Below are 13,563 nucleotides of genomic sequence, written 5' to 3'. Positions count from 1 at the left end.
CCGATCTTGCTCAACTAACAAATCCAGCTAATTTAATCCACGCACCAAGAACGGGGCCCCAGGTGTGTGTTCTGCTGTGCACAGGCTAAGCTATGTTCTCTCCTATTCTAGAAAGCTGGTTTTGTTTTCTATAAAATGACATTCAGCTCATGACATGCTCAAAGATTGAGCTTCTGCATAAGATCATGATCCCAGAACTACCAAATCTATCCAAAAGACAAAAAAAAAAACACATGAAACTGATCCGATTTGGAGGTACTGGAAAGCTTGTACTGGAAACGTTGCTATTGATCTACCACACCATGGTAGCATAGCATTTCAAAGACTAAACTGCCACGAGTTCATAAAGTTTGTCCTGAATGAACATGTCTGAAGGCCACTTTTTTCCTTATTACACAAGAAGAAATGTTTCCAGAAGCAGCACGCTGCCCCATCAGGGCAGTTCTGTCCTTCAGCAGGGAGGAACCACTCGTCTTTTCCTTACGCACTGCCAGATCCAGTTGGAGCTGACTTTCTGCGCCTGGCTGCCCTCCTCGGGGTCGGCTAGCGTGTGTGTCGCAGACGCAGCGTCGTAATCCGGAACGAGATCGCCATCGTACGCCACAAAGTAGCGCCGCAGCTTCTCAAACTCCTGCACCGATTCTGGGAGGTGCAGTTTTACGCCGGTGAAGATGTTCAGCAGAGTCTGCAAAAATTTTTTAATTAAAATTGTTTTTTCCATAGATGACTTCCAACTGATCTTTTAAGTAAGGAATAAAAGACAAGGGGCATGCTGTTGTAGGACAAAAATTCACGCTGGTTGTATTTTTTTTTTTCTTTCACCCTGTAACAGCACGTTGAAGTGTTTTATTCTTACTCTTACAGCACAGCCAGGGATTGCTTTAGTTTTTTTTAATTAAAGAACAAGTCATACTTTTTCATCCATTTACAGTTATACTTGATATTATGGAACATCCATGAAACAGGTGATTCTGTCAATGACTTCTACCCCCACAATCACTCCCAAACCCTGACCCACCTACTGTTATAGAAAATGAATCGGTGTTTACAGTGCGTGACTGATTCTCTTGTTGTATATGTCCCCCCCTTCTTCTTCTTCTTCTTCACTCTTTCATTGCACAAAAGAACACTGACCTTTTCAGGCTGCGGGTCAGCAGCCTTAGCTGGAGAAGCGGTTGCTTTGCTTTGCCCGTTGTCGTGAAATGTTTCGACCTTAATCTGAAACAAGTCAGAACAAGTGACCCAAGTGAACCTCTGCAGGAGAGCGGAAAAAAATCTGTACAAAGTGCAAAAGCTGTAGCATGCTATGTACGGTGTAGGGGGAAAAATTGTCAGTTTCAACATGCAGCAGACCTTCTTTGCGCAGTGTTCCTCAGTGGGCAGCTTCCTCTTGGCAGGGGATGGAGTTACGGGTTTCGCCGGCTTTCGCTTTGGAGTATGACCATTTTCTGGAACAAATATGCCTTTCATTTAATGAGCTTTAGGGAATATGGCACAAATGAAGGCAGTTCCCGAATGCCAGGTTGTACAGATTTTCCTCCTACTTAACTTGGAGATGGCTGGTGTAATGACAACGTGCCAAACCACTTGCATTAACTGTAATCACTGAACAAAATCTACGCACAAGTCAGGATTTATAAAACCTGAAACTGAATGTTGGAAATTGGATGCACTTACTGGCTAGCTTTGAGCTTGCTGCTCCATTGGAGGTGGACGGTGAGCTGCCTCCGCTGTCTCCTCCTGACGAGCCTTTGTCGTCTTTGCTGCTTGTAGACGGCCTTTCGGTCACCTCAAAGTCGCACCTCTCCTTCGAAACGCGGTAAAGTTCCTGCAAAATGGACATGTCGACCATTTAACCCTTGTATCTACTCACCAAGAGGTTTGTTCATAGCATGGCATTGCAGATGTTACACGTGACCCAGAACAAATCTTGCCTTAAAACACAAATATTAGTCCCAGGCTACATTGGTTTAATGTACATTATATGGCCAAAAGTATGTTGACACCTGACCACATGTATGTGGGTCCCCCTCAAACTGCTGGAATCACAACTGTCTAGAACGTCTTAAGAACTCCTTGCATCTAGCGCGCTCCGTAAAGACGCGATTCGTCAATTGGTGTGGAAGAACTTGAGTGAGCTGCACAGAGCCCTGACCTCAACCCTACTGAACACCTTTGGGACGAATTTGAACGCCACGTTTCGAAATCTAGCAGAACGCCTTTTCAAAAGTGTGGAAGTCGTTACAGCAGCAAAAGGCGACCAACTCCATATTAAGGCCCATAGTTTTGGTCAGGCGTCCACATAGTTTTTGGGCATATAGTGTATGTATATAGTAATCATCCCTTCTTAGAGTTGCCAAACCTTGAGCTGGGGAAGGTTGGTGGCCGTCTTCCAGTCCTTATCATCACGCATACGAGTGCATCGCGGAAATCGGATGGAGATGCCGTCAGCGGTGTGCATTTCTGACTTGGAGAACTCGGCTCCTGTGATCTCCCAAACTGGGGCTTTCTGTGAACGAGAGAACCGTTGCAAATTGAACTAAGGAAATAAGAGTTCATTATTAACATGTTTAAATACGTTTGTTCAAAATATAAAAGCATCGATGAGCCTTGGGTGCTCATGGCCCTGTCGCCGATACACTGGTTGTCCTTTCTTGGACAGCTTTTGGAAAGTATCAACCACAAGATCTGCCGTCTAGCCATCACAATTTGACCCATGTCAAAGTCGCTATGATCCTTAAGCTTACCCATTTTTCCTGCTTTGAACACATCAACTTTGAGAACTGACTGTTCAACTGCGGCCTAATATCCTCATCACTTATTGGTGGTTTTAATGTTATGGCTGATCAGTGTAAATCCTTGACGTGTTCTTTCTTTACCTCAGGATCTCGGATGAGAAAATCTGGATAGTAGTTCTTGACTATTTTTAGCCAGGGTGGAATCTTGCTGGGATCCTGTGAGAGAGAGTAAAATAACCCATCATCAGGATACTGTAATTGGAATTAAGGGCGATGGAGATGAAGTGCTAAGGTTGGGATTATTTTTTTTACCTTGCCGATTTTAATGACGTCCAGCTCCTTCTGCAGCCTGGCCAGCGTGGCGTCGTCATAGCCTCCGGAGCATTTCGTCACTGTGCACCATTTTTTTGTCGTGGGATCGTAGCAGCCCATGAGGAAACTGGACATGATTCCACCTACGCGGAACAGAACGGGACAAATGTAAATCAGCAAAGCTATAGCTGGGCTTTGATATTTTGACACCATATATATGAACGCTACTGTGTACATTGCCTTGAGCTACGTTCTGGGCCAGAAAATAAATGTGAACACAAACCGCACTTGTTCAAATGCATGTATAATATATTATGATTATTCTAGTTCCAGAAAGAATTTTAAACGTGACAAATGCCACCTTGAAGTAGACACACCTTTTGAGCCGGTTCCGAAAAACGCCCCCAGGACCACTAAATCGGCCGTGTCTGCCATCGCACCTTCATTCAGGTAATCTTTCTTCACCTTCAGCCAGTGACGTTTACCAGGTTCATACGCCCCCTGCGACATACAGAGATCAGGTCTCACTCATGTACTGCATACAACACCTCAGCACCATCAGACTGCTACCTGGCATTAGGGCTGTGAGCAGGACATTTAACTCTTCGCTGTGAGTCGCTTTACCTTGACATCTTTCAGAACGAGTCCTTCCAGTCCTTCTCTGATGACTCGCGTGATCATTTCCGCCAGGTCAGCAGCTCTCTGTCAGAACACAACTGTTTTTATTCTCGCTCATATCATGGGCATCGAGTTGGTTTTTCCTTCTTAAAATCATATGGAAGAGCATTTGCGTGGCACTTGTGGAAATCCGGCTTGTTCGGAAAAACAAACTTTCATTTAGAAACTTACACCGGGACATTGACATCACTGTTTACATTTATCTGTAAGGCAAATGGAAACCCCTTCCCCCCCATATTCAATCCAGCATGTCCAAATGCTTGACGTGCGTACATAATTAGGAAACGGAAAACGTACCGTGACGTGCTTCATCTCCGAAAACAGAATCCTGTTCGGAACCTCCACCATGTTATCATGAAGAAATTTTCTTCTCTCACAAAGCGGCCTGGGAAAACACGACAAGACCTCAATAAAAATAAATAAATAAATAAATAAATCAAAGGTGCGAACAGAACCGTTAATAAAGCACTCACTTGTCCATGAGGCTGACACCGTTAAAATAAACGCAGTCAAAAACAAACAGGCACACTTGTGCGTCTTGAAACGCCGCTTTCTGAAACACAAAGGCAGAACGTCACGGACAGACATCGCTAATCACACGCCTCTACGTTAATATAAGAACTCGGCAAAGCGCTCACTTTGTGAACTCCCAGCGTCCCGAACGGCAGAGGCTTACTGGTCTTGGTATCAATCAGAAGAACCTCAGCATCTAGGATCATGCTCTGGCCTCCGGCAAAAGCCTGCGGTATGAAGTCTTTAAAATGGGCCACCTGGGAAAGAAAAGGAATCCATCTTGCAATCGTTCGATTCAAACGAATGGGCTGGTTTCTACAAGGGCGAAATTTTATCCGGCGTACCTTGTGAGGCAGCACGGGTTTGAGGCTGCGGCTGAAGTAGCTGAAGTGGTCACCGTTCTTGTGCACTTGCACGCGCTCGCCGTCGTACTTGATCTCAGAGTACATTCCGTTGGGGCACTTCTTCATGGCGTACTCGATGGACTTGCAGGCTTCGGCCTGGAGAAGAAAACAAAAAACAAAAAACAAACGGCTCAAAACTCAAAGGTGTCGCAGCTTAATTCATTAAAGTCCACTGTGGATCACGATGAGCCTTGGGTGATAATTAATAAAATGTTTGAATTATGGATTATCCACCTGGATAGACTAATAATTCATAGCTCGAGTTTTTAAAGCTTTTAAAACTTTTTAAAGTAGCTCTAACCAGCATGGGCTGCACGGGGGTCATAAGTGTGGCCTCGACACTCAAGTGCTTCCTCGGGCCGCCGCCGTTCGATGCCTCCTGCTGATTGCGCAGGACTCTGTCGATCACGTCGCCGAGGTTTCGAGAGGCTTTGAAGGCGTCGTAGGCGTTGGGGTCTAAAGCATCCAGGCTGTGCAGAGAAGGGAAAAAAAGGGGAGGGGGGGGGGAATCAATAGCTGTTGACTGGGACAAAAACTTGCTGCATGGGTCGATTAATTAACGAATTCAATCAGTGCACTGCAAGAGATATTAAAGTACGTTGCAAAAGATGACGTCTATTACTTTGTATCCCTTCGTAACTGTTGTTAGTGAATACTTACACGTGTTTGGCACCGGAATTAATCTTCAGATCATGTTTCACCAGACGGATGTAACACTTCAAGTCGTTCCCAGTGCATCTGTTATCCAAACAAAGGAGTTTTCTTTAAATAAATAAAGAAGAAATCCTGCAACCACACGCACACATTTTTGTACGTTGTCAGACACATGCTATACCGACAAGACGACGAGGCTCACTTTTTCGCGATGTCCTCCAGTTCTGCCTGCTGCTCGTCTTCCTTAGTGAGCTGAGCCAGGCGAGTTAGCGAAGCGTCCACTTCCTGGATGGTCAGCAAACTCTTGGTTGAAGGAGGAAACGAGTTGCTGGCTTCAAAAAACATCCTCACCGTCTCGGACACGTCTCCCTTCGACCCCAAAAAAATTAAAACGGGTTTTTCCCCCCTCTCCAAATCGTATAGTTTTTAATGTGTTACAGGATTACTGACCTGTGTTAGGTCGCGCACCATCTCGTCCTGGTTGCAGTTCAGGATGCGGCTGAAGAGTTTGACAATTTGCTTGTCGTTGAGGTTGTAAACGCTTTTCACTACGCCTGGGAGGAGCAGCTTCACTGTCAGGTAGAGATCTCCTTTAAACTTGTCTTTGTGGGAGGAACAGTGAGGGAGAGAGAGAAACAGAAGAAGAGGTTGTGCTAGTTCTCCTTTGGCATTTCTTTGAAACAAAAGGAAACCATAGTTTCTGACCTATTCCTAATTCCCACCTCCAGCAGAACCCTTCTTTAGGAAGTCCTTGATGATCTCTGTCTTTGCATTGTAGCTGGACTTCTCGGCCACCATGGCGCAGAGCTTGCGGAACTCGCGGAACAGACAGTCCTTGTGGTCCTGCTGGCAAAACTGAGTGGACAGCGTGCTGCCCTGAGACGCTTTTGCGGGTGATGGCCCTGGACTCGACGAAGATGGACCTGCCTTTGTTGCTGTGGAAGACGGACAGCATAAGTACTCTATGAGCACGATATATTGAGGTATCAAAATAAGCCACCTAATAAGCCTAACAGAGCCTGGAGCTTATTCCAGGGAACAGGCAGGAGACACCCTGGACAAGGTGCCAATCCATCACAGGGCATAATCACTCACACATTCACCCTACAGCACATGTATTTTGGACTGGGGAACCGGAGTACCCGGAGGAAACCCCCGAAGCACGGGGAGAACATGCAAACTCTGCGCACACAGGGTGGAGGCGAGTTATAACCCCCCCCCAAACCCCAGAGGTTCAAGAGCGAGTTAGACTGTATTGTCTATAATGACGTATATGATAGTACATGTAAAGCTTAGAACATGGTGTGACATGCTGTTATTGGAAAATAATCAATAACGAGGCAGTGCGATATGGCCCAATGTGAACTGGATTTACCGTCACCACCCAGAAGGACATCCTAAAGAGTTTCTTCGAGAGTTTACTGTGCTGCCGATATTAACATATCTCCGGTGAATACCTGTGAAGCCGGAAAACTTGCGTGGCGCGTTCACCGTCGGATCAGCAGGAGGAGCTGATAACTGGCCGCTGGTGTTTAACTTGGCCTGCACCTTCTTCTTTGGACTTGCGTTAGCCTTAGCAGCCAGTTCTTATCAGACAAGAGAGACAGAGAGTGGACGATTTAAGCATTCAAACAGCATCACCGAGTGGATCCCCTGCACCCCCAACTCCCTTCATACCTGCAACAAGCTTATTGATCAGCTCTTTTTCCTCATCCTGCAATTCTTCCCAGCCCTCCAGGTCAGTAATGTCCTCGATCTTCTTGGTGGTGGCCCGCGCACGCTCCAGCTTTTCGAAGATGCACTTGACGTGATACCACTCCTTCATCTCTCCTGCAGACTCGCTGAACGGGTTGGGCACAATCTTCCCGATGCGCACCAGCCCCTTCATGATCCTCTCCTTGCATTTTTTGCAGCCTGCCTGGCCTCGCTTGGCATACTCCACACAGAATCTCTGCTCAGCCATGGTCGTCCGCTCGTCCTGCCACGTGGCCCGAGAGACGGCGAGGAAAGCCTGAGATGAGAGACCGAAGCGTCTCGACGGCGGTCTCGCTGACAAGGCAAAGCCCCAAGCGTGGATCAGAGGGCAACAGTACTGCAGGAGGAACGGACACGTGCTTTGTGTCTGGCACAGACGGAAAGTCCTGCAGAGGGTTCTTGCTGCCTTGCAAAAGCCGAGCCCATGCATCCGGGTTACATTGGAAGGTGGGGCATCTTACAGAGGGCAGTGTGATATCTAGAGGACAGGATAAACATAAAATCAACATCAGCATTAAGTTCACGTGGCATCTTTACTTCAGCGTGATGACGTCACACGAATAAACAGGAAGTGTTTGCAATTGAACCTTAAGACTGAATTTCTGCATTTAATAATAACAATACTAAGATACAAAGTAAACTTTAACTCACAAATAACAGCAGCCACTATACTTTTGAATTATTATTATTATTTTTTTTTAAATATATATAGTGTCTGAATTTGAATAACTTCACAGAGGACGCTGGATCTTGCAAAGTAAAAGACGTTAGCTAACAAAGCTAACTCAATTCGATTTATAATAAGGTGAGTAAAAATGTAAAAGCAGTTCAATCATACAACAAGAACATATTGTTCACTGGAACCACGACAATGAAGCTAGCCTGCTTAACTAACTTGTTACACACCATATCGCGACTCCGGTATTAGGTATCATCCAGAATATCCACGTATTGTATATCAAGTGCGCAACATAGGGTGCCTAAGTCATCATATTGTACTATCCTAGTGCACTTGTATAGGGAGTACAGGAGCATTTAGGATTCAGCCTGAGGGCACTGCTAACTGCTGCAGCTAAAGCTGACTTGATTGTCAGCTAAGGCAGGTAATGTACATGCTCATACCGGCTCTAAAACAAACCACCCGTCTTACCTCATCGGTATTTGTGTTCTCTTCTCGTCCTAATTCCGATTTTCTTCTCTTTTTGTTTGTTTGAAATGGCGTACCGAAGCAAACAATTGTGCTCGCTGCACACCGCGTCCCCCTTTAAGTCAAGCACACGCGCTTCCTCTTTGTTTGCCTGCGCTTCCTGTGCACTGCGCATGCGTAGAATTATTTTTGGCCGACAAAAAAAGGCAGATGTCTAGTCATAAATTTAATCAAAATGTAATTGCTTTCCAAGCAGCCATTACATATATTAAGTGACATTTAAATCTTTTTCTGTGTGTAGACATTTGTCGTGAATGTAAAAAGGCAAATTTGTGGAAAATTTTTATTCAACATGAAGCCATTTACAGTTGATTTAAAAATAAATAAATCAGAGTACACCAGGATAACATGCATATATGGAGTTATATGGCAGCCTGGACGCTTCCAATATGGCGGATGGGTTAGCCACTGGTACTGTTTTAATGTTTATGGTCCAGATATTAAACTCACCACCAATTTGCATTGTCAGAATAGATCATTCTGTTAATAAATTAATAACCATGAATAAAATGTACTACTGCCTTTAAGCCACAAACAAACCTGAGTACTGCCAAAATTTTCCTAATGAGAAATCCAGTTTAGACTGAGCTACCATCTCCAAAAACACATGGTCAATTGGTCAAACAGATGGACTTACAGATGGATTTTGCAGCATCCTTATGTCTAAATTGATCAATACATTTTGGAGGTAATTGCCTTACTGTTGTGTTGTTTTGTCAAAAACAACTCGTCCATGCTGTAATTGATGTAATGTTCTGGATTTTTCAGTAGCGTACTGTCCATTTTATTCAATTTTATTAGGATATGGCGCACGGTGGCTTAGTCGTTCGCCTCACACCTCCAGGGTCGGGGATTTGATTCCCACCATGGCCCTGTGTGTGCGGAGTTTGTATGTTCTCCCCGTGCTGCGGGGGTTTCCTCCAGGTACTCCGGTTTCTTCCCCCAGTCCAAAGACATGCATGGTAGGCTGATTGGCGTGTCCAAAGTGTCCGTAGTGTATGAATGGGTGTGTGAATGTGTATGTGGGCACACCCTGCGATGGATTGGCACCCTGTCCAGGGTGTACCCGCCTTGTGCCCCATGCTCCCTGTGATAGGTTCCAGGTTTCCCCGTGACCCTGAAGGAAGGATAAGCGGTATAAAAGATGTATGGAGGATATGACGTCTGTCTGGCTACAGTGTAGTGTTTACAGTTTCACACCAAACACAAGGGGTCCACCACACAGTGGTACAAAACCAAACTGGCTAAACTGACTACAGAAGTGCAGATGCTAATAGAAAAACAACCAATAGAAATGACCATGGTGAAATAATTTCATATTTTAAAAAAAAGAGGAGACTTCTTAAAACAACTGTCATTCTATACGCTGAACAAACAGGTGATTCAGCTGTTTGCTCGTCACTGTTATTGATGACACAGCATTCAACAGACTGTGTTGCTGATAGCCTCATTCTGACTGAACAGACCAGGGTTTCATCTGTTGTTGAAGATACTTATGAGCCATCTGTGTAAGTAAGTAAGTACATTTTATTTAAATAGCACATTTCATACAGCAAAGCTGACCAAAGCACTGAACAGAGCAAGGAAAGTAAAACAGAATAAAACCAAATAATAAGAGACCATAGACAATAGTAAAAATTTGATTTAAACGCCTGGGAGAAGAGATATGGTTTAAGCCTCTATTCAAAAGTGGTAAAAGAAGGTGCAAGGCGGATGTCCAGTGGCATTTGATTCCACAAACGAGAGGCAACAACTGAAAAAGCTCTATCCCCCTTTGTATCTGTGCCCATTACCCATTAGGTCAGTCCCAGCTGAATAGGTAACCCTAACCCTGGAGGTGACCCCAGCATACTGGATGTTTGGCTGAATAATGACCATTGGGGTCAGCCAAGTTTCAGACAGTTGTTGAATTTCAGGCATTGCATTTTCCTGAAAATGTGAAATAATGATTTTGATAGGCTGCATGGATTTTGCCTGAATTTAGTATGACCATTAGCTGGTTTGTTGCATGATAGAGGAGACCTGACTGCTGGGTGGAAATTGGCTAAGACTAAATTAGAGAGAAAATATGGAGGAAAATGGTATTTGGACTTAACTCCACCCCTTGAGGGTGCTCAAACCCCAGTCTTAGCAGACAGTCTCAAAATATAGTTCTGAATATACAGTGGATATAAGAAGTCTACACACGCCTGTAAAAATGGCAGGTTTTTGTGATGTTAAAAAAATGAAATGTCAAAACCTACCTTTATTGTGAAATTTTAACCTATTAATTAAAGTGAAAACAATAAGAATCATTTTAGGGAAAATAATAATAATAATAATAATAATAATAATAATAATAATAATAATAATAAAACACTTCCAGTACCCAGCTTGTACAAGTGTGCATACTCTTTTATAATTGGGAATGTTGCAGTGTTCAGAATCAACCAATCACTTTCAAACTCATGTTAAATACAAATTAGTATACACCTCACTGATTAACCCCAAATAAAGTACATCTGTTCCTAGAGGATTTTCCTGAACAAGTAGGCGTGAGTATGAGGCAGGGCAGGAACCCAAAAGAAGAGATGATAATTATGTGTTTTAGAATAGGTCATGTTGGCTTAAATCTAATATTACACAGAATAGGAAAACACCCTATTGGACTCTGCAGCCTCTGCAATACACAAGAGACAGTAAAACACATTCTGTTAGACTTCAAAAGATATGAGGACAAAAGAACTGACCTAGATATGCAAATTGGAAATCAAAACATGACGCTAAAGAACTATCTGGGAAAAACATCTGGAAAAGTGCACCGTCCTCTAATTAATTATCTGAAAAATATTTGGATAAGTGAGAGACTTTAGTAATTTAGTATGAATATCTAGTATATATAGTTATAAATTATTATTATTACTCTTTTTTTTTGTTTTCCTGCCAATCTGCTGCCCACACTCCTGTCCAGTAAGTGGCGGTAAAGCACCTTAAGTTGGTTTGCCAACTGCCATTAAAAGCAAAAGAAGAAGAAGGATTTTTTTCCACCGACACCATCTTGGTAACATCCAATTTGAAAAACCATAGGCCGCAAAGAGATTACAAAGTAGGTATGGATGGGATCTCGTTGAAAAATATCAATCAGGGGAGGGTTACAAAAAATTTCCAAGGCATTTGATATACCATGGAACATTTGTAAAGACAATAATCGACAAGTGGAGAAAATAATGGCACGAAAGCTCAGGGTTTTTCATTTATGTACATTCTATTTGAAAAGCAATAAAATACAGAGTACCAAAATGATGCCCTGTCTGTTTTTTTTCTTGAAAACAATTTGTGCCCCCCTAGTTGAGAAACACTAATTTAATGTAATGAATGAGGCTGCTCCACATCTATCCACCCACCAGAGGGAGCCCTTATCCGAATACTAAACATGGACATGTGCCTCAGGCTCACTTCCGGTTTGCTGCATATATAAACATGCCATTTCCACCTCACCTTTGCAAAGTATTGATAGTTCATCTGCATTACCGAGCCGTTTTCCATTGCCTGCCATATTTGCTTCATGTCTTGACCTTTGCCTGTTTTTTGGAATTACTGATTTTTTGGATTATCCTTTGTTTTGTTTGCCTGGTTGGACTCTCTTTTGGGTTACAGAACTTAATCTGCCTGCACCTCAACTATGTCTCACTGCTTACCAATTTGGATTGTTTGATTGTGTATTTTCAATCAAAGTTCCTGCACATTGATCCTAACATAGCCTCCATGGCCTGTTCATCACACTTAAGCTCTCCAAGAAAGTTTGCAAAGGGGAAGCCAGATATGCTGTCCAAAGGACCATGCAATTTTACATCGCCAGCAAGATGTACCAAGACATGAATATTGTATACTACCTGTTCATTGCCATACAAACAGCGATAATGCTCAACAAATGAAACCAAAAAGGAGTGAGTCAAATCATTCATTGGGATACAATACTGTGAATTTGCCAAAATGTTGATGGCAATTGATAACAGCATAAAATTGTCAATAACCTGGTGGTGCAACACACCAACAACAATTTATACCTGGCTCTCTCAATCCCTTGATGAAATCATAAACCTCTATTAAGCCAGGTTCACACTGTGCGATTTTTAATGTTTTTAATATGTTTAATATGATTTTTAATGTGCTTTTTGACTGTTGCTTGTCAGACTGTATGAACATGATCCTCGCTGTATGCCATGTCACTGTAGGATCTCAGTTGTCATTAATGTCAGACTGTACGACAGTCAAGATGCGAGAAGGTTGATATGGAGTAGGAGAAGCCTCACTACTACACGACTGTGCCTCAAATCTTTTGACACTGCCAGAATTTAATCGGAGGATACATTTGATCGCAACGGCTATTAATTGGCTGTCGAGGAACACGTCAAACTAGTGATCAAAGACTACCGATTTTGGCGTACGATTACAAGAATCTTCTAGGATTCTCAAAATTTGTCTCGGATGACCAATGTTTCTGGAATTCATCAGGTCAAAAAATCAGATCAAAAGGTTAAATTAAGTTAAAGCTCACATCCAGCAAACTGGGGGAGTTGCAGCGTTGGTCGCAGACCCATAGGGCATCTGTCACACTGGCACTGAGGCAGTGATGTGCAGAATGGGGGGCTCTGGGGGCTTGAGCCCCTGCTCTTTTTCTAAATTATTTAAAAGTGCCCCTCTCGACATAAATCGATAAACAATTATATAATGTAAAAAGCATTAGAATTCAAATTAACACGTGAGCGTGCACAAAACAGCAAATTAATCACAAGAGTGAGAATTTTCCTATTTATTTGTCCGACTCGAGTCTGCGATCAAATAGTCTCATTATCATGATGCAATCTCGATGTGTCTTGCTAAAACCACTAGCTCTTCTGTTAACCATTTCGTAATATTAGCAACATGTTATATTCTTATCGCCTGTAGCGTTCAAACTGATTGAGAGGGAATGTGTTGGTAAGTACTAGCTACTTAAGTTCGTTAAATTTCCAGACATGCAAGTAGCCTTGTTATATTATATGTATGTTATACAGTCGGTAAAGGCACAAACAGACAGAGATGGCAGGAAATTAAAGAAAAACTCGGAGCCCTTGAGAGCGAGGGAGAGAGTTGGGTCAACTTACAGAAATGGCGGATCGTCTCAATATTTCCCGGAAATTAGCACAAAATGCTAGCAGTGCAGTAGAGTTGCAGCCACTGAAATAGAAATACACTGGAATGACAAATCAAAGTGCAACTAGTCATAACGAGGTGAGATCTCGGGCCGCCATCTTTATATTTATATTTATTACATATTTTG

At 43.1% G+C, this 13,563-nt stretch overlaps 1 protein-coding gene across 2 annotated transcripts; it reads right to left on the bottom strand.

Moving 5' to 3' along the window:
* Nucleotides 1-147: 147 nt before the first annotated feature.
* Nucleotides 148-13,445, bottom strand: lig3 (ligase III, DNA, ATP-dependent). 2 transcript variants are annotated; one of them, XM_053676943.1, is made up of 21 exons: nucleotides 13,388-13,445; nucleotides 6,977-7,532; nucleotides 6,757-6,885; nucleotides 6,022-6,234; nucleotides 5,750-5,901; nucleotides 5,502-5,668; nucleotides 5,306-5,383; nucleotides 4,947-5,115; nucleotides 4,586-4,741; nucleotides 4,367-4,498; nucleotides 4,202-4,281; nucleotides 4,026-4,113; nucleotides 3,675-3,752; nucleotides 3,428-3,551; nucleotides 3,051-3,193; nucleotides 2,880-2,954; nucleotides 2,363-2,509; nucleotides 1,678-1,828; nucleotides 1,354-1,448; nucleotides 1,135-1,218; nucleotides 148-685 (listed from the first exon to the last, which is right to left on the bottom strand). In XM_053676943.1, exons 2-21 carry the CDS (start codon nucleotides 7,482-7,484, stop codon nucleotides 452-454), a joined length of 3,003 nt encoding a protein of 1,000 aa, XP_053532918.1. In that variant the 5' UTR covers nucleotides 7,485-7,532; nucleotides 13,388-13,445; the 3' UTR covers nucleotides 148-451. The 2 variants fall into 2 exon arrangements, with proteins under 2 accessions (XP_053532918.1, XP_017315528.1); XM_017460039.2 differs by lacking the exon at nucleotides 13,388-13,445 and adding an exon at nucleotides 8,205-8,362.
* Nucleotides 13,446-13,563: the final 118 nt, after the last annotated feature.

The sequence above is a fragment of the Ictalurus punctatus genome, chromosome 28, assembly GCF_001660625.3.
Source record: "Ictalurus punctatus breed USDA103 chromosome 28, Coco_2.0, whole genome shotgun sequence".
Taxonomy (NCBI): Eukaryota; Metazoa; Chordata; class Actinopteri; order Siluriformes; family Ictaluridae; genus Ictalurus; species Ictalurus punctatus.
The sequence above is the reverse complement of the archived record's forward strand: the minus strand, read 5'-3'. Positions and strand labels throughout refer to the sequence as shown.

Bases quoted from the DNA above. Each gene is read 5' to 3' on its own strand.
- lig3 (XM_053676943.1), bottom strand. From the start codon at position 7,484: ATGCATGGGCTCGGCTTTTGCAAGGCAGCAAGAACCCTCTGCAGGACT. The intron at 1,829-2,362 runs GTTTGGCAACTC...TCCATTTTGCAG, and splicing joins CCAACCTTCCCCAGCTCAAG to GAACTTTACCGCGTTTCGAA. The intron at 1,449-1,677 runs GTAAGTGCATCC...TATTTGTTCCAG, and splicing joins AGCAAGCTCAAAGCTAGCCA to AAAATGGTCATACTCCAAAG.